General features: G+C 34.0%; 3 protein-coding genes and 1 pseudogene across 18 annotated transcripts; 2 read left to right on the top strand and 2 right to left on the bottom strand.

Annotated features, from left to right (window-relative positions):
- The first annotated feature begins 330 nt into the window (after nucleotides 1-330).
- LOC114295618 (uncharacterized) lies at nucleotides 331-12,915 on the top strand. Of its 16 annotated transcripts, none has more exons than XM_082880001.1 (14): nucleotides 331-542; nucleotides 750-908; nucleotides 3,780-3,833; nucleotides 4,264-4,319; nucleotides 4,409-4,502; nucleotides 4,598-4,680; nucleotides 5,107-5,730; nucleotides 7,627-7,840; nucleotides 8,049-8,106; nucleotides 8,618-8,679; nucleotides 9,305-9,333; nucleotides 9,748-10,010; nucleotides 12,216-12,379; nucleotides 12,551-12,914. In XM_082880001.1, the coding sequence occupies exons 12-14, from the start codon at nucleotides 9,854-9,856 to the stop codon at nucleotides 12,704-12,706; spliced, it is 477 nt and encodes a 158-aa protein (XP_082736127.1). In that variant the 5' UTR covers nucleotides 331-542; nucleotides 750-908; nucleotides 3,780-3,833; nucleotides 4,264-4,319; nucleotides 4,409-4,502; nucleotides 4,598-4,680; nucleotides 5,107-5,730; nucleotides 7,627-7,840; nucleotides 8,049-8,106; nucleotides 8,618-8,679; nucleotides 9,305-9,333; nucleotides 9,748-9,853; the 3' UTR covers nucleotides 12,707-12,914. The 16 variants fall into 16 exon arrangements, with proteins under 16 accessions (XP_082736127.1, XP_082736126.1, XP_082736125.1 ...); XM_082880000.1 differs by having other exon boundaries at nucleotides 9,762-10,010; nucleotides 12,551-12,912; XM_082879999.1 differs by having other exon boundaries at nucleotides 8,484-8,679; nucleotides 9,762-10,010; nucleotides 12,551-12,912.
- A 1,170-nt stretch (nucleotides 12,916-14,085) lies between these two features.
- On the top strand, nucleotides 14,086-15,097 carry LOC145795479 (G-type lectin S-receptor-like serine/threonine-protein kinase SD1-1). Its single transcript, XM_082880006.1, has 3 exons — nucleotides 14,086-14,287; nucleotides 14,369-14,519; nucleotides 14,601-15,097. The coding sequence occupies exons 1-3, from the start codon at nucleotides 14,199-14,201 to the stop codon at nucleotides 14,904-14,906; spliced, it is 546 nt and encodes a 181-aa protein (XP_082736132.1). The 5' UTR covers nucleotides 14,086-14,198; the 3' UTR covers nucleotides 14,907-15,097.
- Nucleotides 15,098-17,179: 2,082 nt separating this feature from the next.
- LOC145796322 (G-type lectin S-receptor-like serine/threonine-protein kinase SD1-1) lies at nucleotides 17,180-21,358 on the bottom strand. Its single transcript, XM_082881408.1, has 6 exons — nucleotides 21,318-21,358; nucleotides 21,050-21,200; nucleotides 20,759-20,948; nucleotides 20,408-20,645; nucleotides 20,182-20,332; nucleotides 17,180-17,488 (listed from the first exon to the last, which is right to left on the bottom strand). The coding sequence occupies exons 1-6, from the start codon at nucleotides 21,356-21,358 to the stop codon at nucleotides 17,180-17,182; spliced, it is 1,080 nt and encodes a 359-aa protein (XP_082737534.1).
- A 101-nt stretch (nucleotides 21,359-21,459) lies between these two features.
- LOC145796321 (G-type lectin S-receptor-like serine/threonine-protein kinase At4g27290 pseudogene) lies at nucleotides 21,460-22,831 on the bottom strand (annotated as a pseudogene).
- Nucleotides 22,832-27,995: the final 5,164 nt, after the last annotated feature.

Below are 27,995 nucleotides of genomic sequence, written 5' to 3'. Positions count from 1 at the left end.
ACCAAAAAATGAGTTGGTCGCAAAAAGTTGTATGCTTTTGCCGACCAACTACAAATTTGGTCGCGGAAGGTCACATATTTTTTGGGGACCAAAAATTTGGTCGCCAAAAACTTATTTTCAGCAACCAAAAAAAATTAGTCGCCAAATTAGTACTTTTAGCGACTAATATTTTAGTCGCCGTTGATTAAGATTTGGCGACTAAAAAAATTTGTAGGTGAAGGTACCTTTTCTGCGACTAATATTGTCTTTTGGTCGCCAAAATTTTGAGCGCCAAACACCATAATATGAAAAAAAAAAAAAAACAAACAAACAAACAAAACAAAACAAAAACCCCTTTACACAATGGATCTCTGGTTCTCAGTTTATTTTGGAGAGAAAAGAGCGAAACGAAGGAGAAAGAAAGAGGAGGGGGTTCGATCTATATATGCAATTGACGCGAAGCTCATTGATTGTTCTCCGGAGTAGATTGATTATTATTGTTGAAGATCGCACATCACCGATTCGGCATAAGATCGAAATCGAATCGACTTTCTTATTATGAGGTTTGACAAGCTGCGCTGCTCTTCCAATCTCAGCCGCTTCATCGCTGGCCTTCTCGTCTTCATTCTTTATTATTCCTTTCAATTAATCTCCAATTTTTTGATTCCTATACATCCCTAATTCTTCATCTTCTTCTTGTTCTTCTTCATCATCAAACCTTTGCTTTGCTTACATTCCTTTTTTTCCTTTTTCCTTTATGGATCTCAAAGATTCAATCTCCAATAACTTTCTCGACTGAAGAGATGAAGGGAGCAAAACCGAGAAGAGATGGAGAAGAGAGAGGGTTCGAATGAGCAAAATTGCAGGAGAAGGGTTTCAATCTCTCTTGATATTGCATTCTCCACCCAATGTTTTCTTTGAATTCGAAGGTTTGTATTCCGACTTTGATTAATTAGATGTTTTGGTGTTTTTGTGAAGTGAAGGTGCACTCTCTGCTTAATGTTTTGATGTTCATTTTTGGGATTCGTTGTTGAAATGAATGATATGAGTTTTCTGAGGTTTCACATTAGGGCTATGGTTCTCAGATCTTTCGGAGCATTTTTATTTTCTGATACTTGTTTGAGTTTGAGATTTCTTGATGCTTTGGGATGATTAGTTGTTTTTGAATGGGACACTTGTGTGCCTCATTTTTTCTATGGGGTTTATCATTATGTTGGCATTTTGTGAATGATTTGTTGGGTATATGGGGTGAAGATTTAATCTGGAGAGTTTCTAGGTTGAGGAGTTGTGATTTTTAAATTTAGGTTTTAAATGGCCACTTCTCTGTAAATTTTTGACTGTTGGTATATTTGGGACTGTGTAAAGTTTAGGTTTTTCAATTTTTGTTTGTGTCCATGTATCGATGAGAAATGGAACCCTTATCTGTAACGCCCTCAAAATAATAACATTAAACCCAACAAATAAGACGAGCGTTGATAGATAAACTAACCATCTTCTATCATTCATTAGAATTCCATTACATAAGTATTACATGTTAATCTCATAACAAAATGCCCTACGGGCTTACAGCTTTCCAAGTTAACACTTGGTTACAACAAAGAGTTCTAACTCGTTTACACATTAAGCCCTTGGCTTGAAATTACATGTAATACATCAAAAGTAAAACGACAAAACTATGCCCGCCACTAGCCTCCCAGCTATGTCCTTGGAGGTGGCATGCTTCCTGCACCTGAAAATGATGTTCCCATATAGGGTGAGCCACAGCCCAGTAGAAATACACTAAACCAACCATGGACAATGACTAAAACATTAGCAATTGATAGTAGGTCAACACTGATACAATCACATAAATTACATATTTATGTCAACGACTTACATGTCCCATTTACTTTTCATTTTCCCTTTTTCAACAGATAAGCATGCTAGCTCTGTCATCATTTCCACAGATATGTATAAAAACTATATCTCACATTCAGATAAGCATAAAAGCTATATCCACAATCTCAACAGATATGTATATCAACAGTATCCACAGATAAGCATACAAGCTGTATCCACATTCTACAACAGATATGTATATCAACAATATCCACAGATAAGCATACAAGCTGTATCCACACTTCACAAAGATAAGCATATGAGCTCTATCTTCACTTCTCTAGACAAGCATATGAGCTCTGTCTACGGAGTACATCCCCTATCTCCTCCAAATACCTATCCGGTTTAGAGGTACATCCCCTATCTTCCCCTAAACCGCGGAGTACATCCCCTATCTCCTCCTCTACACACAACATATATAAACACATTGGTTCTATATACAATCACACAATACATACAATTAATGTATTCAATTAACCGTCAAGTTCCATGACACATTTCATTGATTAGTTTCAGTTTGCCTAATCAACATACATTGTCTACAACAATCACGACTATCCTCCACCGATAGCCCAAAGCAGTTATTCCTACACAGAAAATAAATGCACAAATGGATATTCAATCAACATTTCATTTCCTCATTTCTCACCAATTAATTATCCCAATTAATTAAACAATGTAATTAGGCCAACTCCCATAATTAACATTTCAACCCTTAGGTCCCATTTTCATCAATGATTCAACATTAATTCCATTTTCCATGCCAACATGCATCTAGGTTTATTATGAATAAAACCCCAACTTTTGTATAATTGCACAAAAGCCCCAAACTTTCACAAAATTACCAAACCAAGCCCAACATCTCAAAATACCAAAATTTAAAGACAAAACCCATAGAGAGGAGTAGGTTATCCCTACCTCGAAGTTTAAGCCACAAAGGAGATGAAGACTCCAAGATCAACTTGCTCCAAATCCACACTTTTTCAGATTAAATTGAAGCTCTCAACGCCCTCTATCTCTTTAACAAAGGCCCTAGGCTAGATTCACACCCTAGGGAGATGAAATCTTAGAGAGAGTGCAAGTTTAGAGTGAGAGGGTGTCGGATTTAGGGTTTAATCAAAGAAAAGAGGTGAAAAAGTGATGTTTTAGACGCTGCTGTCCGCTGATATAAAACACGCTCGCTCGAGCGAAGGATTGGTCGCTCGAGCGACCAGACACAGAAAACTCTCGCTCGAGCCAAGAAGTTCTCGATCGAGCGAAGAAAAACCCAGACCGCTCGAGCCACGAAAAGCTCGCTCGAGCCAAAAACTACAACTCTCAGGTCCAGAACCGGGGCAACACTACTCTCGCTCGAGCGACAACCTCCTCGCTCGAGCGAAGGACCAAAAATCTGGGCAGCAACACTAGGCTCCCAAGCACAACCAACCTGTAACAAACCTGCCCAACACATCCCATAACTCAAAATACAAAGTAAAGAGGATGCAAACTAGGAAATAAACAACTACCAACATTCACGGACACATGTCCGGATCACTGTACAACAAGGGTAAACCCGGGATCGCTATATTATCTAACCTATTCTTAGCAATAAAGTCTCGCATCATGTTGCATGAGACATCCAACCACATGATTGGCTTGCACTTTCAAGTTTCAATAGTTTTTATTTTCTCCTTATGACCTTCATGGGTTTTGAGATGGCCTGAACCATTGAGCTGTGTCTAATTTTCCAAAAGCAATAGACTAATGGAAATTGCTTATGGTTAATTGAGATTGAAGAAAAATGGCACTTTTAATTTTGTAGAATAAGAAATGCAGGAAATCAGAAAATGGGATTTCATTATTTAATAAAAAAATTAGGTATTAAATCTTGTAAAAAAAATTATTTGTAAATTTTGATTTTAGCTTTTTTTTTTTTGTTCTAGGTGTAATTAGATAATGATGATTGAAGGCCACTGGGCCCAATGGATCTTCATAAGGTAATATCAATTAATCGCCAATAATATCAAACTAATTTTTTCATTTTTTAGTGACTTTTGTGATGTTGAATTTCTATATTGCTTCTTTGTATCATTTTTCTGATCGCAATCAAAATGGAACAGAATATAAGTACTTATTTCGTTTGGTTTGTTCTTTTTTCTCATTTGACAATGCCATTGCCTAATAAAAAGAGCAATTAGTAGAATATGTAGAGAGAAAAAAAAAGTGCAATGATGTGAGTAATTTTTAAAATTTTTTGGATACATAAGGCTGGTTTAATACATTTAACTAGAAGGAGATGGGATACATTGCGTCTTAGGTGGGGTTTCTTCAAGCATTGTTTGGACTTATACTTGCATTTCTTTTCTTGCATCTTGATCTGATAGTGGTGTTTGTTGTGAGTTTTACACCAATTTTCTATGCATTCAGGTAATATTAATTAAGCTCAATTGTATTGTTGCAGCTTGGGGACTACTCAACTACTGGTTTGTTCATTTTAGATTGGAACATCATACAAGAACTACTTGTTTTTCTATACTCTAAATTGAGAATTTTTAGTCTATTTGAATTTTAGGGCATTCTTTGGGAAAAGTCTGATGTAACAAGGGAAAGCTACAAATTACAAGAATTATCAAAACATCACCTTATGAGGCGAACTACAAGATAAAGTTGTGGCTTACTTTCTCTGTTAAGAGTTAATGAATTGGAGATTATTTTTCTTGAAGGGTGATTATGTTGATTATATTGTCTTTTATTTATACAGGAATGCAAACAAATGGAAAGGGGTAGTACTATGAGTTATTCCAAAATACCAGATTGGGGAATACCATAATTCTCGATTTTCAGGTTTGTGCTGTGTTGCATGGTATATTTTGCTTCTATTAATTATAATTTATATAAAGGAAACAAGGTGTTTATATGAGCTTAGTTTGTTTTCCTTTTTTGAAGAAAACCAATATACTCATAGATGGACATTCCTCATAGTTCACATAGTTAGTTTTGTTTTTTTGTTTAATTAATGACTTTTGTGTGTCTGTATCTATATCATTGATTTTTTTATTTTTTGGGTGCAATGTATCATTGATTTCATGTGATAAGATCAATTCTTTTTTGACATGTGTATATATATATATTGTAATTCAGATTCTCTCATCAGGCCCAATCTTATGATTATATTGTCAGTGTTGGTTTGGAGAAAAAAAAAGGATTTTGGTTCTTTACTTTGTTTTGATAATCTTTCAATCTACTTATGATTTATGTCATTCCTTGTAGGCATCTTGGAATTTATTCTTGGTGGTGGAAAATGTATTTATACCCAGAATTGGAACAATTTGAGATCAAAGCTTAAAAAGCAAGTACTGACTTATTCAAATGTATGCTTCATCTTATGTTTTGATATTGCTATGCCTTGCTTCAGGGCAGCCCATTTGTTATTCTCCCTAAAACTTTTCTCTCTCTTTTCCTCTAAAAGCTGGAGTTCTATCTTTCCCTCTTAATGCTTAGATGGAGTTCATTATACTATTGTGCCAAAATATAATGCAAGAGATACTTGTTTCGAAAATATTTTACATTGCTCTGATATTGCTTCATCTAGTCGGATTACATTGAGAGGTGAGTATAATTTTTTAGTATCTTCATCTTTTTTAGTGTTTTGAATGTAAATTTTTTTTTTTTTTTCTTGATGTGCTTTAAGGGCCTCCAGTTGCGGGAGCTTTACTATTCTTTTAATTCTTTGTTCTCAATGAATTGAATGTAAAGTATTTCTACCTAGCTTTGCTAATCTTGAAGTGCACCCCTATTATGATTTCCTGTATTAAATATCTAAATGTCTCATGGGTGAAAACCAGGTAAAGAGCATTGTTGAGAGATAAAACAGATAATCACACAACTTGCTATGTAAGTATGTTTTTCATAATTTAATTTTCAAATCACTAAAAGCACTTAAATTTTTTTTTTTTTTTTTTTTTGAAACAAACTACTGTTGCTGTGTTGCTCTTGAGTTGGAGGTTGCTTGTGTTGAGTCTTTTCCTTGGGTTTAACCTTGCAGTTTGCTGCCTTGCTTCACCTTGATTGTTGAAAGTTGAACTGTTTTGGTCCCAATCATCTGTGGGTTATGGTTTGGTCCCAAGATTTTCATTTGTTATTAAAAATAATTAAAATGCAGCATGTTCCTAATACAGATTTGCATCTATGCATCCAACCAATTCAACTTGCTTTGTTTTGTACCTAAGAAACAAAATCTAGGACAAAAAAACACAACCATAAATGATTAATATTATATATATAAGATTAAAATCTGATGATAGTTGCAGCTGTTGCTTGTATAATGCTCATACTTCAAGGTCGTTTGCCTATTTGTCCTCTTATGATTAGGCTTCTTAAATACGATATTCTATAGCTATCTTCACTATATATACCAATTGAAATTGATCATTGTTTTGAGACAAGAAGAAAAGGGTACCATAAACTTAGTATTCCCAAACTTCATCATTCTTCATTTTTCTTCTTCTAGTTAAGGAAAAAGTTACTTTTCTCCTGGTGATTATTATGCTAATTCTTTCACTTGAACCTTTGTTGTAGATCTCAAAATCATATGAATTCTTATTATAGCACAGGATTATTGTTTGAATGCATGCATGGCTTCAAACCCTAAAATTCATGAACTCTCATCAATTAATTAAATATTTATAATTTTGGTTTAAAGCTTACATAATGATATTCCCAAAGTGACAGCTGAATCTAAGGATGAGACTCCAATTTCATGTTGAGGGGATGCATTGATATTTTACCTTTTTTTTTTTTTACAAATATAAGTTCGCCTTTAAGGTCTTGTGGTTTTCTAGAATTTGTTAGTTCCACAATTTTTGTCTTTTAAATTTGTTTTGTGCCTTTTATTTATTAGCGCCTATGTGTGGTTGTGCCGCTTTAGTGGTTTTTTTGATTATTTTCATTGGTGGGTTTGTTGAATTTCGTGTTTCCTTGATTTGGTTCGAGTGTTTGGATGAAGTGTGGTGGATATGATTTTCATAACAAAAAATATGCTCTCTCTTCCTCTTGCCCCCACCCAGCTGTTGCTTCTTCTTCTCTCTCTCTCTGTCTCTCTTCCTTTGTCTCTCTCTGCTTCTGCTTCTTTTACCAGACCAGGGCAAAGCTTTTCATCCTCTTCACTTTATTGTCTTGCTTTTTCTTTTTTCCTACTTTGATAATTGTTGTTTTTGAAACTTGGATGTTCATATTATATATATTTGTTTGCTTAATGTTAGTATTTTAATGTTGGATGCTCTATTTTTTGGTTTTTGAAATTCTTTAAATTTTTGCTTAGTCCATTTCCAATCCTTGCCTATACTTTTACTCAAAATTATGCTTTTATATATCCTTTTGAATTTCTATATTGGTGTGTAAGCTAAAAGCAAGACATTGAAGTACATAACTAGAAGAGCAAACTAAGCCTTTTTTTAACATATTAAATTTAAATTTTGTTCATTAATTGATATCTGTGAAGCCTCTAGTTAGAATTAAGAGGAGCAAATAAACTATCTTCTAAAATCACAAATCAGAGTAGTGGGATTCATGTAAACAGTAACACTCTGAACGTACTCTGTTGAAAATGCCAGACTTCTGACATTTTGTACCTGAATTTAAGAATTGTGCAATAAAATGCCATTCCTGTTTGCTTCTTTTACTTTATTTTTATACTGCTTTCCTGTGCTGTACTAGTTGCCTTTCTAAATTGGTACCATGGTGGTGATCAACGTGAGTGATTTTGATGTACATTCTTACTGACCTATGCAGAATGTACATCATTGTCGAGCATTCCTCGTGGTAAATGGTATTGTAAATATTGCCAGAACACGTTCCAAAGGGAGAAGTTTGTGGAGCATAATGCTAATGTTGTAGCAGCTGGAAGAGTTTTAGGAGTTGATCTTATTGAACAGATAACCAAGCGCTGCATTCGAATTGTCAAAAATCCAGAAGATGCTAAGGTCATTGCATGTGTTTTGTGCAGGTACTGGTTACGCTATGCAAGATTAATTGTCGATCCTTAGATTTTCTTCATGATTTTTATTGCTATTCATTCTGAGTCTGACATTGTGCTTATATTAAACTTTACCTTTAGTTAATATCATCCTTTATTTATTTTATTTTATTTTTTTTAATGTTCTTCATTTGTTGGTTTATCTAGAGGTTGATGTTTTTCAATCTGCTTTATGCAGAGGTTATCAGTTTGGAAAATCTGGATTTGGTCCACACACAGTAATAGTTTGTGATCAAGTACTCTCTATTCTTTATGTTAGTTCCTTCTTTTTTTAATTTATTTATTTTTTTCATCCGAGTTACTAAGTGATTTGAATCATAGTTGTCAAATTATGAATCAAAATTTCCTTTTTGTTGAATTGTGAATTGGTTTGGGTTGCAAACCGTAAAGATTCTGTTTTAATTTTTGATACATAAAAATATATCTAAACATATAGATATTAAAGATACACTATAAATAAATGAATTGCTTCTTTTAAATGATGGACATGGGTGTAATAGGGAAGATGCTTCTGTCTATGTTTAGTTTCATATATTACGAATAACAATCTTTTTAAATTAATGGCGTCTGAAATCTAACTCCTTTTTGACCATGCTTTTGCTACTAAGTATAGAATGAAGAGTGTTCCTGTGGTCGATCTAGGAGAAAGGAAGATTGATATCATCGTCATAATCTGCTGTTATTCACATGTTGGAGGAATGCACCGGTCTTTTACCAGTCTAGTGTTATTTAATTTTTCTTGTGCAGTTGGATGAGCACTCATCCTATGAAAGAATTTGTTTCCGTGTTTAAAGAAGGTTCCTTCTGAGGTAGGTACCTATGACCTCCAAATTCCTGTTTCTTTTTTTTTTTTTTTCGTTCATCTCATTATGAAATTTTATGGTGTAGATTATGGAGAAACTTGTGGGTCATTCACAACACTGGATGTTCTTGTTAAGAACTATTTTTCTATTTAGTTCACTATCCATAGAAAATCCTAAATGGTTGAGAAGTGCTGTGTTGGGTTGTGTTTAATTTGATTTTTTCTTATGATCAGTAACAACTAATTTGATCTGCCTCTTCCTGCAGACTTCACAATGAAAAAAAAAGTCTGTTATGTCCCCTTTTGCTTTCTGTTGTCTGTCATGCTGTCTATCAAGTTTGTAGACATTTTTTTGGACATCATCACATACTTAGCTATGTGGCACATAATCTAGAGCAACTAGATGTAGTAAGTTCATTATTTATAGGATATGTGCAACTGTCTAGGATTGCTTGAGAGAATATAGATTTGTCCATATGGCCTGAGGATAATTTTTGAGAATTGATAGTCACTCTACTTTAAACTTCTCACACTCCAATTTTTGTCTTTTAGCATTTCACAAGGGGAGTGTGAGAAGCTAGATGTGGAATGTTAACAATATCACTCTTAATTTTTTGGTGGTGCTGTTGCAGGATCTCTAATTGCAGCTGGGCCAGTTCAAGTAAGCCTTACTTTCATCTCTATAATTGGAATTGCTAAAATAGCCTTGTATTTTGTTCTTCTATAACTCCTGTTGATCCTAAAGGTAATCTCAGTTCTTAGTAGTTCTTAAAGTCCCACCAAACTTCATTCTAGCTACAGTTAGAGAGGTTCTTAAAAATTTCTTCAAAAAATCCAAAAAACCTTCATTTTTAGCAATTGTTTTATCTCCAAGAATGTATGGGGCTTCACTTACACAACCGTTTAGCTGACATGATCGATATTAAAAAGTTTGTTATGCGCAACCTTGTCATTTACTCTGCAAATGACAGTGAAGTGAATGTTCTGCTGGTGTTACTGTTTTTCGATTGTGGTATCTATAAGATCCATGTAATACTTATGTCAATTTCTTTTTTGATTTACCGGCTCATTATAGCAAGTTTCAAGCAGATAGAAAATATCCAAAAGATCAGCAAATAGGTACTCGACCTAGTTTGTTGCAGAATATATCTTATGCATCAGCAAAGAAGTTAGGATTCAGCATGCTGATTTCTGGAAGCCCCAGATCTGGCCAGAGGTATCTTGCTTCTTGCCTTCTCCACTGCTTTGTTGGAAACATGGAAATCCAAAAGGTTGATTTGGCTACAATTTCACAAGAGGGACACGGAGATGTAACTCAAGGAGTAACTCGAATATTAAGTATGTTTCCTTTCTTCATCTTGTCTTCTAGATGCATGATTCTGAATAACTTGGATTTTTATTCAGTTTCATTTACAAATCAATACATCCATTGTTACATGACACACTTTGTGCATCTTACATGGTTCCTATCTTTCTAGTTGATATAGGTGTATGTTTAATGGAACTCGACAGAAATGGGGTCTCTTGGTGAAGGATCCATCAAATTTATAAACCTTTGGACACAAGGATACATAACACTAATGTTGTGTTTGGATCTTGGATTTGTGAAGGGAAAAGGAAAGGGAAGAAATTTGTGGAAAAATTTTGCTTCTATTTCATTCACTTTTCCCTTCCCTTTTTTCTTTTTCCTCTACAAATCCAAGAGTTTCCAACTTTTGTTCTCCTATACCCTAGGGTAAAACTTGTGTTCTTAGCTTACAGGCACTTAATATGAGTACCTCATTGATCTCAAAGTCTCAACATGTCAGGAAAATGAACATATTACGATAGTATCAGTGTCATGTTGTGTTCAACAGAGTTTGATTATGCATTTTGAGGTGTCCCTGTAACATAATTCTAGGCACTTTGGAGAAAGTAAAGAGGCTGTTCTTGCAAGGATGGATGGATGCCCTTATGATGAGTGTTATGTATCAAAGCTCCAGTTCCATTGACTGTTTTGTATTAAAGCTTGAGTCATGACAGTAAAATTTTGCCTTACTAATCAAATTGACCATTCAACAGTGTGTTCTGCTTATGTAGTTAAATGATTGATTTCTATTCTTATTGTAGTTTAGCCAGTGTGAAACCTAGTGCTTTGATTTTTGGAGTCTTGAACCTTGATTTGATTGGTTTCACTGTGCTGTATTTACATCGTGGTTTCTTGATATCCAAAATTTTGCTTTTGCCTTAGTTAAATGTTTCTATGATGCATTCTGCTTATGTAGTTAAATGATTGATTTCTATTCTTATTGTAGTTTAGTGAGTGTGAAATCTGGTATTTTAAGTTTTAGAGTTTTGTACCTTTATTCTATTGCTTTAGTAGTTATTGTTTAGTAGTTGTGGAGACAATAATGTGACAGCTGTTATGGTCAATTCTGAAACTATGAGTGTTTAGTGATGGTTTACTTATAAAGATTACTCGAGGTAAATATGAACCAAATTGTGTGCTCTATGTCCTTGATACTTAAGTTGTGATTGCTTCCATTGAAAGTGCGTACCTGTTTTTAGGTCAGCGACTCAGGCCTTGTTTGGTTTGTATTTGAGAAACATGTTTAGAGATAAAAAGTACGAAAATTTGTTTGGTTTGGTTTTTTTTTCAAAAGATGTTTTGAAAAATTATTTTGAGAGAGAGTTTTGGAAAAAGTGATTGATTTGATGTGTATGAGAGAGAGATTTGTTTGGAAAATTTGTAAACCAAACAAGTTTTGGAAAAAAAATTTAGGAAAATTTGTTTGGTTTGATTACTTTTGAAAACTTATTTGTAGAGAATTTTTCCCAAAATTTTTTGAGAAACACAAACCAAACAAGGCCTCAGTTTTTCAAAGAATCCTGCTATAGTGTCAAAATTGTGAACAATTATAATAAGCAGTCAATGAAATGACTAAACCTTTAATATTCACAGCCTGACCAACACTATATTTTGTCTAGTTAGTCTTAATGTTTTGAGCCTTTATAAAAACTTGCCAAATTATTGTATCTGGAGGAGGTTGCTCTGTTGGCTCAGCATCAAGGTAAGTTGGTTGTGCAGTTTTAGTGCCTTGGTAATTTTATCTACAAGTTCTATTAAGGAATTTGATGTCTAAGTCCTATGTTTCCTGGAAAATGAACAACTTAACAAGTGACTATGTCTGTGGAAGATTGTTGAAAACTCTGTGATTTATCTCGTTTGTGTTTTTGTGTTTGTAACATGTTTAGTGAATTAAAAATAAATAAATTTGAAAGGGCATTTAGATGCCCCATTGATATGATATTGTTCTATTATTCTTTATAGAGCATGCAATTACAAAAGTTAGTTTAGAATTGGAATCAACATTTTTAATCAGCAGAACAATAACAGTAGATAGAAATTATGTGATTTGTTGAAATTGCTTTAACTTTCTGTTTGAAGAAAGCTGAAGTATTTTTATTTCTTTTCAAATTGGAGTATTGTGACATTGTTTGATTGAGCAAACCAAATAGGATGTGCTGTGAATTGAACATTTGGGTTCATGCCTTGTCTTTCAGGAGGTAATGATGCTTCTCACTCAGCTGAAGCTACAGCTCGCAGAGGATCAAGTAGTTTTGCTCGCCCTGACGTTGATATGCATTCTAGATCAGGAATGGCAACTCTCTCTACTATTGGTGCTGTTGCATCTGCAATGGGACTTGCAGTTGAGAAGTCTAGCAAGGTTGTTTGCTCTAAACCTAAATTTCCTTCTAACTTTGTATTCTATGTCCTTTAAATTTGACTTTAATATTGGGTAGTTGTTTCTTGCAGGGTATACTGTCAGATTTTGTAAATAATTTTATATATTTATCATGCTTCTCTGATAAATTTTCCAATTATGTTTCTTTATTAGGTGCCTGACATCACTACTGCTTTGATGGATACGAAGCTTGGCACGGAAGGGCGCAAGGATCTTTTTGATTGGCTATCAAGGCAACTTAGTGGATTAAGCTGTGTTGTTGAAGGATTAAATATTTTTGGATGGATGTGTATGGATAACAAATATTAGTAGTTTTATTTGTTGATAGCTGCGCATGGATAACAAATAGTTATGTTTCGATTTGTTATGCTAGATGGATGTGACTTGTGAATGAAAACTTAGAATAGTTGTATTGTGTCGAATGTTAATGATTCAGTTAATTTGAATGATGCTTTAAAATTATAGGTTTATTATGGATTGAATGAATTATTAGGAATTACAGGTGTATTGTTTTCCTGCTTTGGCGGCCAATTTATTAGTCGCGACAAATAAATTATTTTTTTTTCGCAAAAAATGACAATTGCCGACCAAGAGTTTTGGTCGCAAAAAATACATCTATTGCCGACCAAAACAACTCTTGGTCGTGGAAACTCACTTTTGCCGACCAAAAGTTTTGGTCACGAAAAGTAACAAATGGCGACCAAAACCTTTTTGGTCGTGGAATGTCACAATTGACGACCAAAATTTTTGATCGCGGAATGTCACGATTGGCGACCAAAATTTTTTGGTCACGGAATGTCACGATTGGCGACCAAAATTTCTGGTCGCGAAATGTCACAATTGGCGACCAAACGTTTTGGTCGTTGAATGTGATAATTGGCGACCAAACTTTATAGTCGGGAAAATATCACTTTTCGCGACCAAAGTGTTTTGCCGACAAAATAAATTAGTCGCGGTAATTAAATATTTAGCGACCAAAAATTTAGTCGCGAAATCCAACTTTTGCCAACCAACCACAATTTTGGTCGCGAATTACTTTTGCCGACCCTCAATTGGCGACCAAAGTAGCGACCAAAAAAATTGGTCGTGAATAACTTTTGCCGACCAAAAATTGACTTTTAGCGACCAATTTTTTTGTTGCCAAAAGTGTTAATTCTTGTAGTGGGTATACTAGGAGGACAAGAAATAGCTGTGAAGCGGCTCTCAAAGAATTCTAACCAAGGACTTGATGAGTTTAAGAATGAAGTCATCTGTATTGCTAAACTTCAGCACCGAAATGTCGTGAAGCTTCTAGGATGTTGCATTCAAGGAGAAGAAAAGATGTTGATCCATGAATACATGCCCAACAAAAGTCTGGACTTCTTTATTTTTGGTATGGCTTTCTTGAAACTATAATACTTCAATTTTTGGTATAGCACATCTCTTCCACCCTTGGACCAACCAACAATCTTTCTTTCTTTCTTTTTTTCTTTTTTATACTTTTTGTTCCATATAAACCTTTTGAATTATTTGGTAATGGGACCAAAATTATATGTGGTTGTTATTACATGTGCATTTTCATGAGCTTTGTCTTCTAGAAAAATTGGGATTTTTAAAAAATTCATGCATCTAATTAGCAAGAGCAAGGACTAAATCAGACACAAAAAAAACAGATCGAACCCGAAACGCATTACTAAAGTGGTCGAAGGGCTTCCACATTATTAATGGGACTGCTCGGGGACTTTTATATCTTCGTCAAGATTCCAGACTGAGAATTGTTCATAGAGATCTCAAAGCTAGTAATATTTTGTTGGATTTTGAAATGAACCCAAAAATATCTGACTTCAGAGTGGCTAGAAGGTTAGGAGGAAATGAGACACAAGCAAATACAAACATAGTGGTTGGAACACAGTAAGAATCTCCATAACATGTTTCGTCTAATCCACTTATATTGCTTCAAAATCTGGTTCTTCATTTAGCGTTTCTCTACAGTGGCTACATAGCTCCAGAGTATGCAGTAGATGGGCTATTTTCAGTAAAATCTGATGTATTCAGCTTTGGTGTTTTGGTGCTGGAGATTGTGAGTAGGAAGATAAACAGAGGTTTCTATCATCCAGGTCACCGCCTCAACCTACTTGGGCATGTAAGTGTACGAAGCTTAAAGCTATCGTTGCATATGTATGTTTTCCAAGAAGTACTATTAATATTGTAATGGATTGTTCAGGCATGGAGACTCTATAAAGAAGGTAGGTCGTTGGAATTAATTGATGAGGCTCTATGGGACTCATGCTACCTAAATGAAGTGTTGCGATCAATCCATGTGGGTCTTTTATGTGTGCAACAATGTCCAAAGGATAGGCCAAGCATGTCATCTGTGGTTCTAATGTTGGGTAGTGAAGGTGCATTGCCTCAGGTCAAACAGCCTGGCTTCTTTACTGAAAGGAATATTCATGAGGTTGGTTGTTCGTCAAGCAAGGATGCAACAGTTTTGGCCAATGAAATCACCATTACTCTGTTAGATGCTCGATAGAAACATACATTGTGTTGATGTAAACTATATGCCCCAAAACCTATTAAATAAAATGAAAATCTTTACTGCATTCAAAGATAGTTTAAGTTGTATAAACCAGTTCCCCTTTTTGTAATTTTCACTTGAATTACATCTGGGATTAGTTTGGAAAGTCCTGTAATCATTGGAGTTTAGGTGGATTTAGTTAGATTTTATACCTATCCTAGATTTTATACCTATCTACCAAATGGATGCTATGATTAGTCATTGTTTCTTGTTTACTTGGCCTTGCAAACCTTCATTGGTTATCATCATAGTTAATAAAATTCTGTGTGATACATATAAAAGATTTTTTCTAAATTTTTTGAAACTTTGTTTGTGCAAAAAATAAAAATCATAGGCAATAATGAAATTTCATTATTTTTATTTCTGAAATTACAAAAAACAAAAAACAAAAAAAAATAAAAAAAAAGTTGGGCAACTAAGAAGCAATATTTAGATAAGATGAGTGTTACTGAAATGAGAATGCTAAGGTGGATGTACGGCAAGACTAGAAAAGACAGAGTTAGGAATGAGTATATTCATGAACGGATAGGAGTAATACTGATAAAAGATAAGCTGAGAGAAAATAGATTGAGATGGTTTGGTCATATACAACGGAGACCAACAAAAGCAGTAGTAAAGAGATGCGATACAACGACGGCAGAGGGAAGTGTTAGGAGAAGGGGCAAACCTAGATTGACATGAGTTAGTATAGTAAATAGAGATATGAATCTCTTTAATTTGAATAACCAAATGGCCTTTGATAGAGTCGAGTGGAGAAGAAGAATTCATGTAACCGATTCCATTTGATGGGACTTAAGGCTTGATTTGGTTTGGTTACAAAAAAAAAAAAAAAAAAAAAAAATCTCCTTAAAATAGCAATGCCCAACCCAAAACAGGATGTTGTTCCTGCATTGGCAACACAGTTGACACAACACCGTTTGTTGGATTCATTGGGCCTGCCAATGAAAGGTTTCCACCCTTCCTTTATTGCTAGTTTCTCGGCAACCAAACTGAAAGGAAAAATGTAGATTGACCGAACAGACTGCAAATTGCAGAAGTGGACGCTTTGATTCTGCAATTACGGTTTGCCATCCTTTTCTTGAACTCTCAAATATAATTTCTCATAATGTGCTTATGTATGTGTTGACATTTGTGTATGTGTGTGTTTTTTACATATACATACATATGTTGTCTACTCTCTCTCTCGACCTTTTTAATTTCTGGAAACCTGCTGTTGATATTGCTAATTAGCCTCATTCCTGTAGCTCTGCATTGTCATCAAATATTTAGTTGTCTTTTGCACAATTGATGTTTGTAAAAATATCATGGTATAAAATTGATGTTCAAGAAATCACTGTGAATATGTATTTATATTCGTATGCAATGGAAATTAGTGTGACTTGTCAAGATGTTTTTAACTACAGAAGCATAACCACGTATTCATATCTGATGGAAGTGACATTGGTATACCACTAATTTCAAACTGAAATATTACTTAGTTTTGGTATATGGTTATAAGAAACTCTTTGTTCTCCCGATTTTTTTTTTTTTTTGTCATTTTAGTTTTATGTAGTTCTAAACCCCCAAATAATTGGAATCAAGCCTTTGTTCAGGTGATTTGAGCTATGAATTATGTTGTTTTAGTAACAACTTGGTTAATTTCTATGAAGATTGTTCGAGGTTGGTTGAAGTGGAATCTTTTCTTTTATTTTTCTGATGATACTTGGGGGATCTTCTTCCCTAAAAATTTCATTTTTGAACTAGTAGAACACTATCCTTGAATTTTCTCGAAGAGCTATCTTGACAAGCTTGTCTAGATTTGATTTTGGCCCACTTTACAGGACTTAAGAACTGAAACCAAGCCAAAAACCAATCACAATGACAAACTTTTTTCCATGGAACAGTCTTTATGTAAAGTTGGGTACTGGAAATGCTTGTGCTGGGCCAATACTTGATCAGTCTTTGTCCTACATTTTAGTTATTGACGCAGTCACGTTGTAAATTAGGCTCATCAGAAAATCTAGATGCTTCTCATATCATGTTTTGGTGTTTAATTTACTTGCAGAAAGTCCATGGGACTTACTGTATCTTATTATAGAGGAGAGTGCTTTGATATTTGAAACCAAATTATAAATAAATAGAAAATTTTTGAGCTCCGTGGTTTTAAGAAATAAAATGAAATCCACAAAAATTCTGAAGTTGAAATAACTTCTATTTCTAAAATCATATTAACAACTGCGATGAACACTCTATCTACCATCCAATATTGTTATGGTTACTTCACCATTCGTATAAAATTCTTCACTTCTTGTTGCCGTATCTGTATCAATGGAACTTCTTTCAATGAAGAAACCGGGTTGTTTAGGCTGAGGCAATATTGCTTCCTCATTTCCCAACATGAACACTACAGATGACATTGCCGGCCTGTGTTGTGGGAGTTTCTGAACACATAATAGGCCCACTTGAATACATCTCTGTACTTGAGATTCAACACATGAATCCTTCAAACATGCTTCCATTAGTTCCAAAGCTCTGTCTTCATTCCACAGCAACCATGCCTAAAGTAATTGCAAACCATGCACTTAGTTTATTTATTTTCTTCACAGAACATATATTTTGTCATCCTCAAGAAATAGGGATGGCAATGGATAACCTACCCATGGAGACCCAACCCAAATACATGGGTTTTTTCTCTTTTTCTTATCTATTGGGTAAGGTAAGTGATATTCTTTAAATATCCACAGGGGATGGGTTGGGGATGGATACCCACTAATTTCCCCATATGTGTTTTTTTTTTTTTTTTTAAGATTCACAACCAAAACTAAATATACATTCAATCTTTTTTCTTTTTTATTTATTTATTTATTTTTTCAGGTTCACAACCATTTTTTTTTTTTTTTTTTTTAAGATCCACAACCAAAGCTAAATATACCTCCAATCTTTTTTTATTTTTTATTTTTAAGGTTCACAACCATTTTTTTTTAATTTTTAAGATTCACAACCAAAGCTAAATATACATTTAATCTTTTTTCTTTTCTTTTTTTTTTTAAGGTTCACAACCATTTTTTTTTTTTTTTTTTTTTTTTTTTAAGATTCACAACCAAAGCTAAATATACATTTACTCTTTTTTCTTTTTTTTTAAATTTTTTTTGTAAGGTTCACAACCATTTTTTTTTTTTTATTCACAACCAAAGCTAAATATACATTCAATCTTATTTTATTTTATTTGGCTCAACAATAAAATCAAATACACATTAATTAACATTGTCACATTATTCTTGTCAAATTTTATGCATATCTAAATTTTTTTAAATTTATTTAAAAAAATTAAGGACACTGTCTAGTGTAGGTTTCGGTTTGCTTTTCTATGTTATTTTATTTTGTTGTGTATTGTAATTTTCAGAATGGTTTGCTTGTTCTGAAATTTCAATTAACGAGTATGAATCTATTTGTTTTATGTTATCACACAATTTATACAACATATATATATATATATATGAATGTATTTGAAAATAAGAAAATTGTAGAGAATCAAAACAAGCATGAGTCGTGATTGGTTAGAAATGATAGGTACAAAGATTTATTTGCTAGAAAAATAAAAAGGGGATACAAAGTCTTACTAAATAATTTTTTTTAAATTAAAAGAATTTTTCTTAGTTATGAACAGATTTAACTGAAATCAGCTTGTTTCCCAATGTTATGCTTCATTTATTTAGATAGAAAATATTTTTTAATGAAAAATATTTTTTATAAAAAAAAAATTAAAAATATATTTTTTTATATTTGGTGGTGGTGGTGATGGAACGAAGGTGAAAGTAGAGATTGTTACATAGTGGTGGGGTGATGGCGGCAGTGATGATGGTAGTGGCTATGGTGATGGTAGTGTGACAGTGAAAGTGAGAATAGTGGTGATGGTGTTGTGAAATTAGTAAAAATTTAATTGAAAAAACATTTTTTGTTTTTTAAAAGTAACAAACAACAAAATTCGTGGGGGACTAAAGGAAGAAGATGGAGGATGGATTGGATGTGGTAATGCATAGATATCTTAAATTGAGTGATTCAGATTTGTTAAAGGTATAATTAGATTTTGGATAAATTAAAATGAATGGTTCAAATTTGCTAAGAGAAAGATGATTTAATGTCTAAAATGTCCGTGGCTAAGAGATCAACAAACAATTCCTTGTTTATGCCCGGATGCAATTTAATATGAGTCTTATAATACTTTCTTCAAACAAACTTTTTGATTGTCTCAAAATTATATATTTGATTATTATAAAACAAACTTTTTAATTAATTAATTAATGTGTATTTGATTTTTTTGTTGAACCAAATAAAATAAAATAAGATTGAATGTATATTTAGCTTTTGTTGTGAACGTTAAAAAAATAAAAAATAAATAAAAAAATAAGTTGTTAACATTAAATATATTAAAAAAGAAAGAAAAAAGATTGAAGGTATATTTAGCTAAAACCTTTATAAAAAAAAAAAAGAAAAAAAAATTGTTAACATTAAATATATTAAAAAAGAAAGAAAAAAGATTGAAGGTATATTTAACTTTTGTTGTGAAAAAAAAAAAAAAAAATTGTTAACATTAAATATATTAAAAAAGAAAGAAAAAAGATTGAAGGTATATTTAACTTTTGTTGTGGAAAAAAAAAAAAAATTTGTTAACATTAAATATATTAAAAAGAAAGAAAAAAGATTGAAGGTATATTTAACTTTTGTTGTGAAAAAAAAAATAAAATAAAATAAAATTGTTAACATTAAATATATTAAAAAAGAAAGAAAAAAGATTGAAGGTATATTTAACTTTTGTTGTGAAGAAAAAAAAAAATTGTTAACATTAAATATATTAAAAAAGAAAGAAAAAAGATTGAAGGTATATTTAGTTTTTGTTGTGAACCTTAAAAATAAAAAATAAATAAAAATAAATAAAAAAAAAAGTGGTTGTTAGCATTAAATATAAAAAATAAAAAATGAAGATTAAAGTGGGTTGGGAAAATCCATACCCATTAAAAAATGGGGAGGGTGGTACCCATGGGAAATGGGGAAATGGGGAATGGGGAATGGGGAAAATTTATTATAGGGAATGGGGATGGAGAATTAATATCCACCCCATTGCCTCCCATTGCCATTCCTATCAAAAAACAGTAGATATGCATCAAGTTAGATAGCCACAGGGATAGATAGATTGATATACACAGATATATCTATAGAGAGAGATAACTATTTTATTGTTTCTAGTACTTACATGCCCTAGAAGATTGTGGTGGTGATCAGGATAATGAAAACCTCTGTTCCTTTTGCCACTCACTATCTCTAGCAAAAGCACACCCAAACTGAATACATCAGATTTCACAGAGAATTTCCCGTCAATTGTGTACTCTGGAGACATATAGCCACTGCAAGAATTTGCAACTATAAAGTCTTCTGAATGATAGAAAATTTTGGTTTAGTTTTAAGTAAATACAACTTACTATGTTCCAATGACTCTTTTTGTTTTTGCACAAATTTGTTCTCCTTCAAAAATTCTTGCCAAGCCAAAATCTGAAATTTTTGGAATCAGATCATCGTCTAGCAGAATATTGCTTGCTTTGAGATCCCTGTGAATTATTCTTAATCTAGAATCTTGGTGGAGATACAGAAGTCCCCGTGCAATCCCCATAACAATGTCAAACCTCTTTTGCCAGGCCAGTAATGCACTTCTATTCTGATCTGCACATCATTTTGACCCTTGGTAAATTTTAAGATGCATTAGTGACCATGTAGGAAAGTGATATGCAGGTGACCGAACAAATCCAAAATATGAAGGGTTTAGAGGCACAAACCATAAATAAAATAATTTAAACTTTTGTTGCACATGTACTCATAGATTAACATCCTTTCTTCTCCTTGAATGCAACATCCAAGAAGCCTGACAAGGTTCCTATGTTGAAGTTTGGCAATTGAGGTAACTTCATTCTTGAACTCTTCTAGACCTTGTCCCGAACCTTTTGACAGCCTTTTCACTGCTATTTCCTGTTCCGTAGACAATTTGCCCTGTAGGTGTCATATATAAGGTGCACAACAATACAATATGATCTATTCTTAACTACACGACTGAACATATCATATCTTACCTTATAAACAGGACCAAAGCCACCTTCTCCAATCATATTTGCGTCAGAGAAGTTGCTTGTAGCAGCAGCAATAGTTGTGAAATCAAATAAAGGTAATTCCAAGCTTTCTTTCTTCCCATTTAGAGCTGTTAACAGGGCTAGTCGGGTTAACCTTTTTTTTTGGGAAATTCTTTAAACATGATTTTTATGTAATAGTTTAATGCTTGGGATCTATGATTTAACTCAGAAACGATTATTAGAAGAATATTTAGTGGATAAGAACGCTTACCTCTTCTCTTTGCTTTTATCTTCATTATTATGCACCCACATACTGTGCCCAAGGTAAGTATTCCTGAAGTTGCTGATGGCAGTAAGATTTTCACAAGTCTTTTCTTATTATTTGAATCATGAATTGAATCTGAAACAGAGAATATCAAGACAATTCGTGCACCAAGTAACAAAGGGCTGAAGTATTGAGGAGTTTAGAAGGTTAAGAGAAACCTGGTAGATCATAGCCATGCACTAACCTATTGCTGAAGCTGGCAAGCGTATGTAGATATCTTGGTCACTATTGTCTTGGAGGCTCTCCCGGGTATCAACCAGATCCCCAAACCACATCAAACAACCACTGCCACCTCCGCTAATGTTTGAATTAGCATAAGCTATACAAGAACAGTTCTTCAAACACTCCTCCTCACATTCCTTGATGCTCATACCTATGTTTAACCGAAACTCCAACAGGTCAGGCAACTTGACCTGTACAACCTTCACATACCCTTCTCCATTCTGGCAATCTAATGGCACGCTTCTTACGCATCCACTGGACCAATCAAGAACATCCCATTCTTGTTGGGATTTTGGAATGAACCCCTTCAAACACTCGCACAATGGTGATTTGTAGATTCTGCATATGCCATTAGGACCACAATATCCATAACTGTCACACAGGTCACCTGGAACCGTGAACATAAGATCCCAAGTGTTCTTTTTGTTCAGTATATAGCGTTGAAGCAACCCCGACTCGTTTAGTGTTAATCTTGTAAAGACAGAGCTGTTGTATGGTTCATAGATATATATCAATCTATTGTTGTTGAACTCCAACATTGTTTTAAATGCCGGATTGTTGTACAAGGGAAGATCAATGAATGTGAGTTTTACCCCGGATCGGTACTTTTTTGTTGATCCCATTCTAAGTACTAGTTGAGGCAACCCATGATTATCAACTCTGTAAGTAAACTCTCCCGGAGATGGATCGTCAGCGCTTTTCCATGATGTCAAGTACTGATCTAGACTTGTTCTGTTGTTCTCTCCCATCTTCAGGTCAGGTATCCGCATATTGCACGGGAAATCAAAGCTCTGCCATAGGAAACTATCAGAATTTGTTTCTGTCTTGCCAAACAGAACAAGATTTCCAGAATCTAAGAGCCGTGCCACAGGACCTTCTTCAACTCTTGACAGGTTAGATGACCAGACAATGCTCTGTGTTCCATTGAGAAGAACCAGTGATCTATTACCACTGATAGTCAAGACTCCTTGTAAACCTGTTATTGGATTGTTTCGGTTGGCAACCCACACAACTGTATCTGGGGTGGCTTTGTACCATATTCCCAAGTACCGGAATTTGGAGCTGCCGGGAGAGAAGAAGCCGAGCTCAAAACTTTGGCTGGTGGAAACTAAAGTGTCGCCGTCCCGAAGAGATTGGTTTGAAGCTAAGGTATCACCTGCAATGGAGAATTTCAAGAAGGTTGTGGAAAATAGTGACGCAAAGGAGAAGAAGAAGATGAAGAAAGCTTGGCTCTCCATTGCATTCTCAAGACAAAAGAAGAGATTTCTGATGAATGTTAATGTTGGGCATTAGTATTGGAAAGGTTAAATTACAGTCAAATGTTACTTCTATATATTTAAAATAGGTTGTATTAGTATATGTGTGCAGTCTGAAAAATGAACATTAGTACCACAACCGATATTGTTGTTTAATTCATTTGATTCAATGGTAGAAATAAGATTTGACAAATGCACAATTTTTTAAATTTTATTTTTTTTTTTAATATGCCAAAGGTTAGTTATGTACTCAATCTTTCCTCTCCCAAGTCCATATTAACGTGTACTAATTGGGCTTTGTTTTTTAAACAAGAGAAACTGACCGCAATATGTCTAACTATTTTATTTATTATTTATTTTATTTTGGTTTTTTTAATTGATTTGAACACATTTTAGACATTTGGAAAAGATGTGTCTATCTTTTAGACACATGTAAAAAAGTATTAAATAAATTAACTTGAAATTAATGATTTTTAAATAATAAAAAAAAAACTTAAATTTCCACATATTTTTCTCCAATAGAGTTTAAAAATTGTTGTTTTTAAATTAAATATTTATATGCATATTATGTAATAATTATTTATATATAAAATTATATATTTCACATGTGTTCTCTTGAAGAAGACAATAACATCCTCATAGTCTCGATAGAGCTGGAAATCAATTTTTTATTTGTTATTTATTTATTTTTTTAAAATTTTGTATTCTAATTTAGCATAAGTTACATTTATTGAAAGAGTTTGGATATTATTTTATTTTACTTTCATGTAAAGATAGTTTTTTTAGTCAACTGTTATGTTAGTATTTAGAAAATAAAGTGTATGGTATATATTTAAAGTATCGCATCAACTTTAAATATATACCACACACTTAATTTTTTTTTTTTTTTTTTTTTTTTTTTTTTTTTTTTTGTATGAGAGTACTACATTCAAAATCAAAAAAAAAAAATGTGAATGGATTACAAGGAAGAAAGAGTCCGGGTTGTGCCCCCTAGGTGGCTCCACCTTACTCCCTCTTCAACAATTTGAACCGTTTATATTAAAAAGTTTGTTGAAAAGATTATTTATATAAAAAAATTAAATTAATTGAATATTGATAATTACTTTAACTAATCATGGACCTTTTTCTATTATAAGGTGGGTGTACAAAGTTCGGAGCTGAGTTGGGGTGTTCAAAATTTGTAAGTAAAATTATTCAAATTTATGATGATTACTATATATATAATTATTGATGTGTTGGATTGAATGCCCTCGTCATCATGTGAATATATTTGGTTAGGTGTTTGGGTTGCCTTGCTCAACTGACTTCTTTCTTTGTTTGGAAAGTCTATCCACACTCATAAAAGAACTGTTAGGTTTTTATTTTTGGTAATCTCGTTTGACAAAACTCCTTTCAATTGTACTTATTTTCGCACTTTTTATTTCAGTGAGGCTATAAGTTTTTAGATGCGAATCCAACCCAAATTGTGCCTTGCAGAGAAGTTTGTGATGTTAATTCTTTCAAGATTGTCACTTCGCTGATTATGACGGGGATCGAGCTACCCGGTCAGCTCGCGGGGGTCCAAGGGGCAGCGCCCCTTGGCGGGTCTGAGGCAGCGCCCAGGCGGGGTCGAGGGGCAGTGCCCCCGAAACAAAATGGAAATTTGCCTTCGAAGTTGCTGGTCCGCTCGAGCAGACATTCCCTCGCTCAAGCGGAGAATCCTTGATTCCAGAAGTTTGATCGCCGGCAAAAATACTGCGATATGTTTTTTCCCGCTCTAGCGAAACTTTCCAGGCTCGAGCGTCAGCCCGCTCGAGCGGCCATTCAGACGCTCGAGCAGAGATTGCGGGACAGTTTTCTATAAACACGTGTTTCAGTCCAAATCTATGATTACACCTGCAGATCTTCTTCTTGGGTTCTAGGGTTTATATCTGGAGCTATTTTGCTAGTTTTCTTTGATGTTTTTGAGTATTCAACTCATTGTTTAAGGAGGATACATCAAAGGAAGGATTGTTTGTTTGTTCTATACAAAAGAGAGAGTTGTTCTTCGGTGGATTCTGAAGAATTCGAGCCTGAAGCTTTGGTAGATTCTGGAGTGGCTCATCATCAAGACAATTCCGAGGTGAAGACGGGGCTGGAAGAGGCACATAGAGGTTGGTTCAATTCGGGCGTAGGTAATTGAGAGTATACATGTGTAATTCCTTTATATCTTCTTAGTAAATTGTTTTGTGACTATTGCCCGTGCTTTTTTTATCACAATTGGAGGTGCTTCAATTGTGGGTTTTTCACGTTAAAATCATTGTGTCGATTTGTCTTGATTGTTTCATTGGGATTGTTTTATTGCTTAAAATTGATACATAATCACAAATTAATGTCTAGGGAATTTTTAGATTTTTCAATTGGTATCAAAACGGGTCATTCTATTTTTTTTTAAAAAAAAAAATCTTTTAGAATGAGATCTTATTTGATTTGTGATAATGGATTCAATTCGTAAGAGAAATTCTATGGTTCGACCACCCCTACTTGACGGATCCAATTATTCGTTTTGGAAAGCTCGGATGAGATCGTTTTTAAAATCTATTGATGAAAAAGTTTGATAATCTGTCGTGTATGGGTGGACTGAACTGACGATTACCGTTGATGGAGTAACTTTCCCCAAACCAATTGATAAGTGAGACACAATTGATTACCAAAATAGTAGCTGGAATAGTAAAACTATCAATTTTCTCTTTACGCTGTCACACCTGAAGAGTTTAGTCGAATTTGCAATTGTGAAGTCGCAAAAGAGGCTTGGGATATCTTACAAACTATTCATGAAGGCACTTTTTCTGTTAAACGCTCAAAACTTCAAAGGCTCATATCTAGTTTCAAAAACCTTTCAATGAAAGATAGTGAGACCTTTGATGAATTTTATGCGAAATTGAGTGACATTGTAAATTCTAGCTTCAATTTAGGTGAAAAAATACTAGAATCCAAAGTTATGGAAAAAATTTTGAGATCCTTGCCCGATCGGTTCCAACCAAAAGTTACGACTATTGAGGAGGCTCAAGATGTTGACAACCTCAAACTAGATCGCTTGGTTGGAAATCTCCAAACTTATGAGGCACATAGGAATTTCAAAAAGAAACAAAAAGATGCTATTGCTTTTAGTAGTTCTCATAGAGTTGGAGAGGATTTTGCTGAGAATTGTGAGATAGATTCCAAGATTAGGGCTGCTTTTGTTAAACAATTTAAAAAAAAAATTTGAAAAAGAATCCTAATCTTTTGGAATCTACTCATACTCATAAATCTAAAGGCAAAGATAAACTCAAAATTAATTCTATAGCCAAAAAGGAGAAAGGAAAAATACAGGGGAACTCTGAAAGAGTCCAATGCTATGAATGCCAAGGATTTGGCCACTTTGCTTCAAAATGCCCCACTCGTTTGAAGAAGAAGAAAGCCCTCGCCATCACTAGGGATGATGAATCAGAATATGATGAAGATGAAAGTAACAACGAAGATCAAGGTGAAGAGGGTCATAAACAATTCCTTACTTTCATGGCGGCTTCCGAAACTGAAGGACGAACAGAGTATCCGATGAGGTCGGTTGAGAATGCCACTGATGATGAATCCTCGGGAAGTGATGATGAAGAGCTTGAGCAAACTTATGAAAAGTTGTATAAGAAATCTCTTAACTTATCCAAACTGAATGACAAACTCACTATGAAACTCAAAGCATGTGAAAGTGAGAATGTCAAACTAAAGGAGGAGATTTCCGAGGCTAGGATTGATGCCATCAAGATAGCTAATGATCGACAAGCTCTTTATGCAAAACTCTTGACTTGTAAGACAGAGAGGAATGAGCTACAGCAAATCTATGCAATGTATGAAGAAAAGATTGAATCCCTTGAGATGTCTCAAGTTGCCTTGGAAGAACTAATGATCAAGAAAGAGGAAGAGCTCAAGTGTGTTATGGCTACCATTAATCTTTGGAACAAAGGATCAAAGACTTTAGAGGACATCATTAGGTCTAAACAAATATCTTGTGACAAGAGTGGCTTGGCTTTGGTAATAACAAAGAGCAAAAACAAGTTGCATCTACATCTCATGATAGAAGAACTCAAGGAAAGGGAGAATAACAAATTCAACATAAGGATGGACTTCTCAAACTTCCTAGAGTTGGTAAGGTAAAAGAAAAGAAGGTACATCCTGTACACCCTGTTTTTATTTGTCATCATTGTGATATGCATGGTCATATTCGCCCTTATTGTTATGAGTTGCATGGGAGAATGTCTCATAGAGATGGAAGAAATTCCAACATCTCGTGGGATAGGAGACACTCCATTGGTGGTAATGAGGTTAAGGGTCATATTAGACCTCGTTATTTTGATTTGCTTGAGACCAAACATGGAGTGAGTTTGTATTTGCCTAGACCTAGAAATAGGAAGTTGGAAACCATGTCGAGACAAGTTCCCATTGAAAGAGAAGGGAACCATAATGTCAAGACACCACCCAAGAACCGCCATTCTCACAACTTTATTCATACTAAAACGGGTTGGGTGAGAAAACTTGACTTGTATTAATTTGTTTATTAGTTTTAGTTTTTGGGTTTCTGTATTTTTTTTTTTTTTTTTTTGAGTTATTTAGTGTGTGTGTGTGTTCGTTCTCTGACTCGCATTGTTTAGAAAAAAAAAATGTGTGCATGTTTGTTTTATGTCTTGCTTTGTTTAGAAGAAAAAAAAATCCCAAAAAGATTTTCTTAGTATGGTTTTGCAAGCTTGAAATTTTTGAGTGGTCCTTGGCGCATATTGGAATTGATGAGAATATCCATTACATGTTAATATGTGTGTGCTTTTTGTGGTCATTACTCATTTCGGAGTGTGTATTCTTTGATTAGTATGTCTCATTCTGTACACACTCTTGGATTAGCAAATATCGGAGTCTTCTGCCTTAGTGATTATTTTTTTTCTATGGACTTCTGGCATTGTATCTTTTGCTTTTCTAGAGGAATTGACCTATACTAGCATATCGTGGGTGATGTTGAGTCTCTTAACCACCTTCCATCTTTTTGTATCTCCACGGCTTTCCCCTCTGTTCTTTGTAGTCCAGGCATGAGGAAAAGGCTACCTCAGAGTCACCAACTAGGCCATCCTTATTATATCCATGCTTCTCTGGTTCGGTTTCCATA

The sequence above is a fragment of the Camellia sinensis genome, chromosome 7 (assembly GCF_055761805.1).
Source record: "Camellia sinensis isolate YWXY chromosome 7, ASM5576180v1, whole genome shotgun sequence".
NCBI lineage: Eukaryota > Viridiplantae > Streptophyta > Magnoliopsida > Ericales > Theaceae > Camellia > Camellia sinensis.
This window is presented reverse-complemented; position numbering and strand designations above follow the sequence as displayed.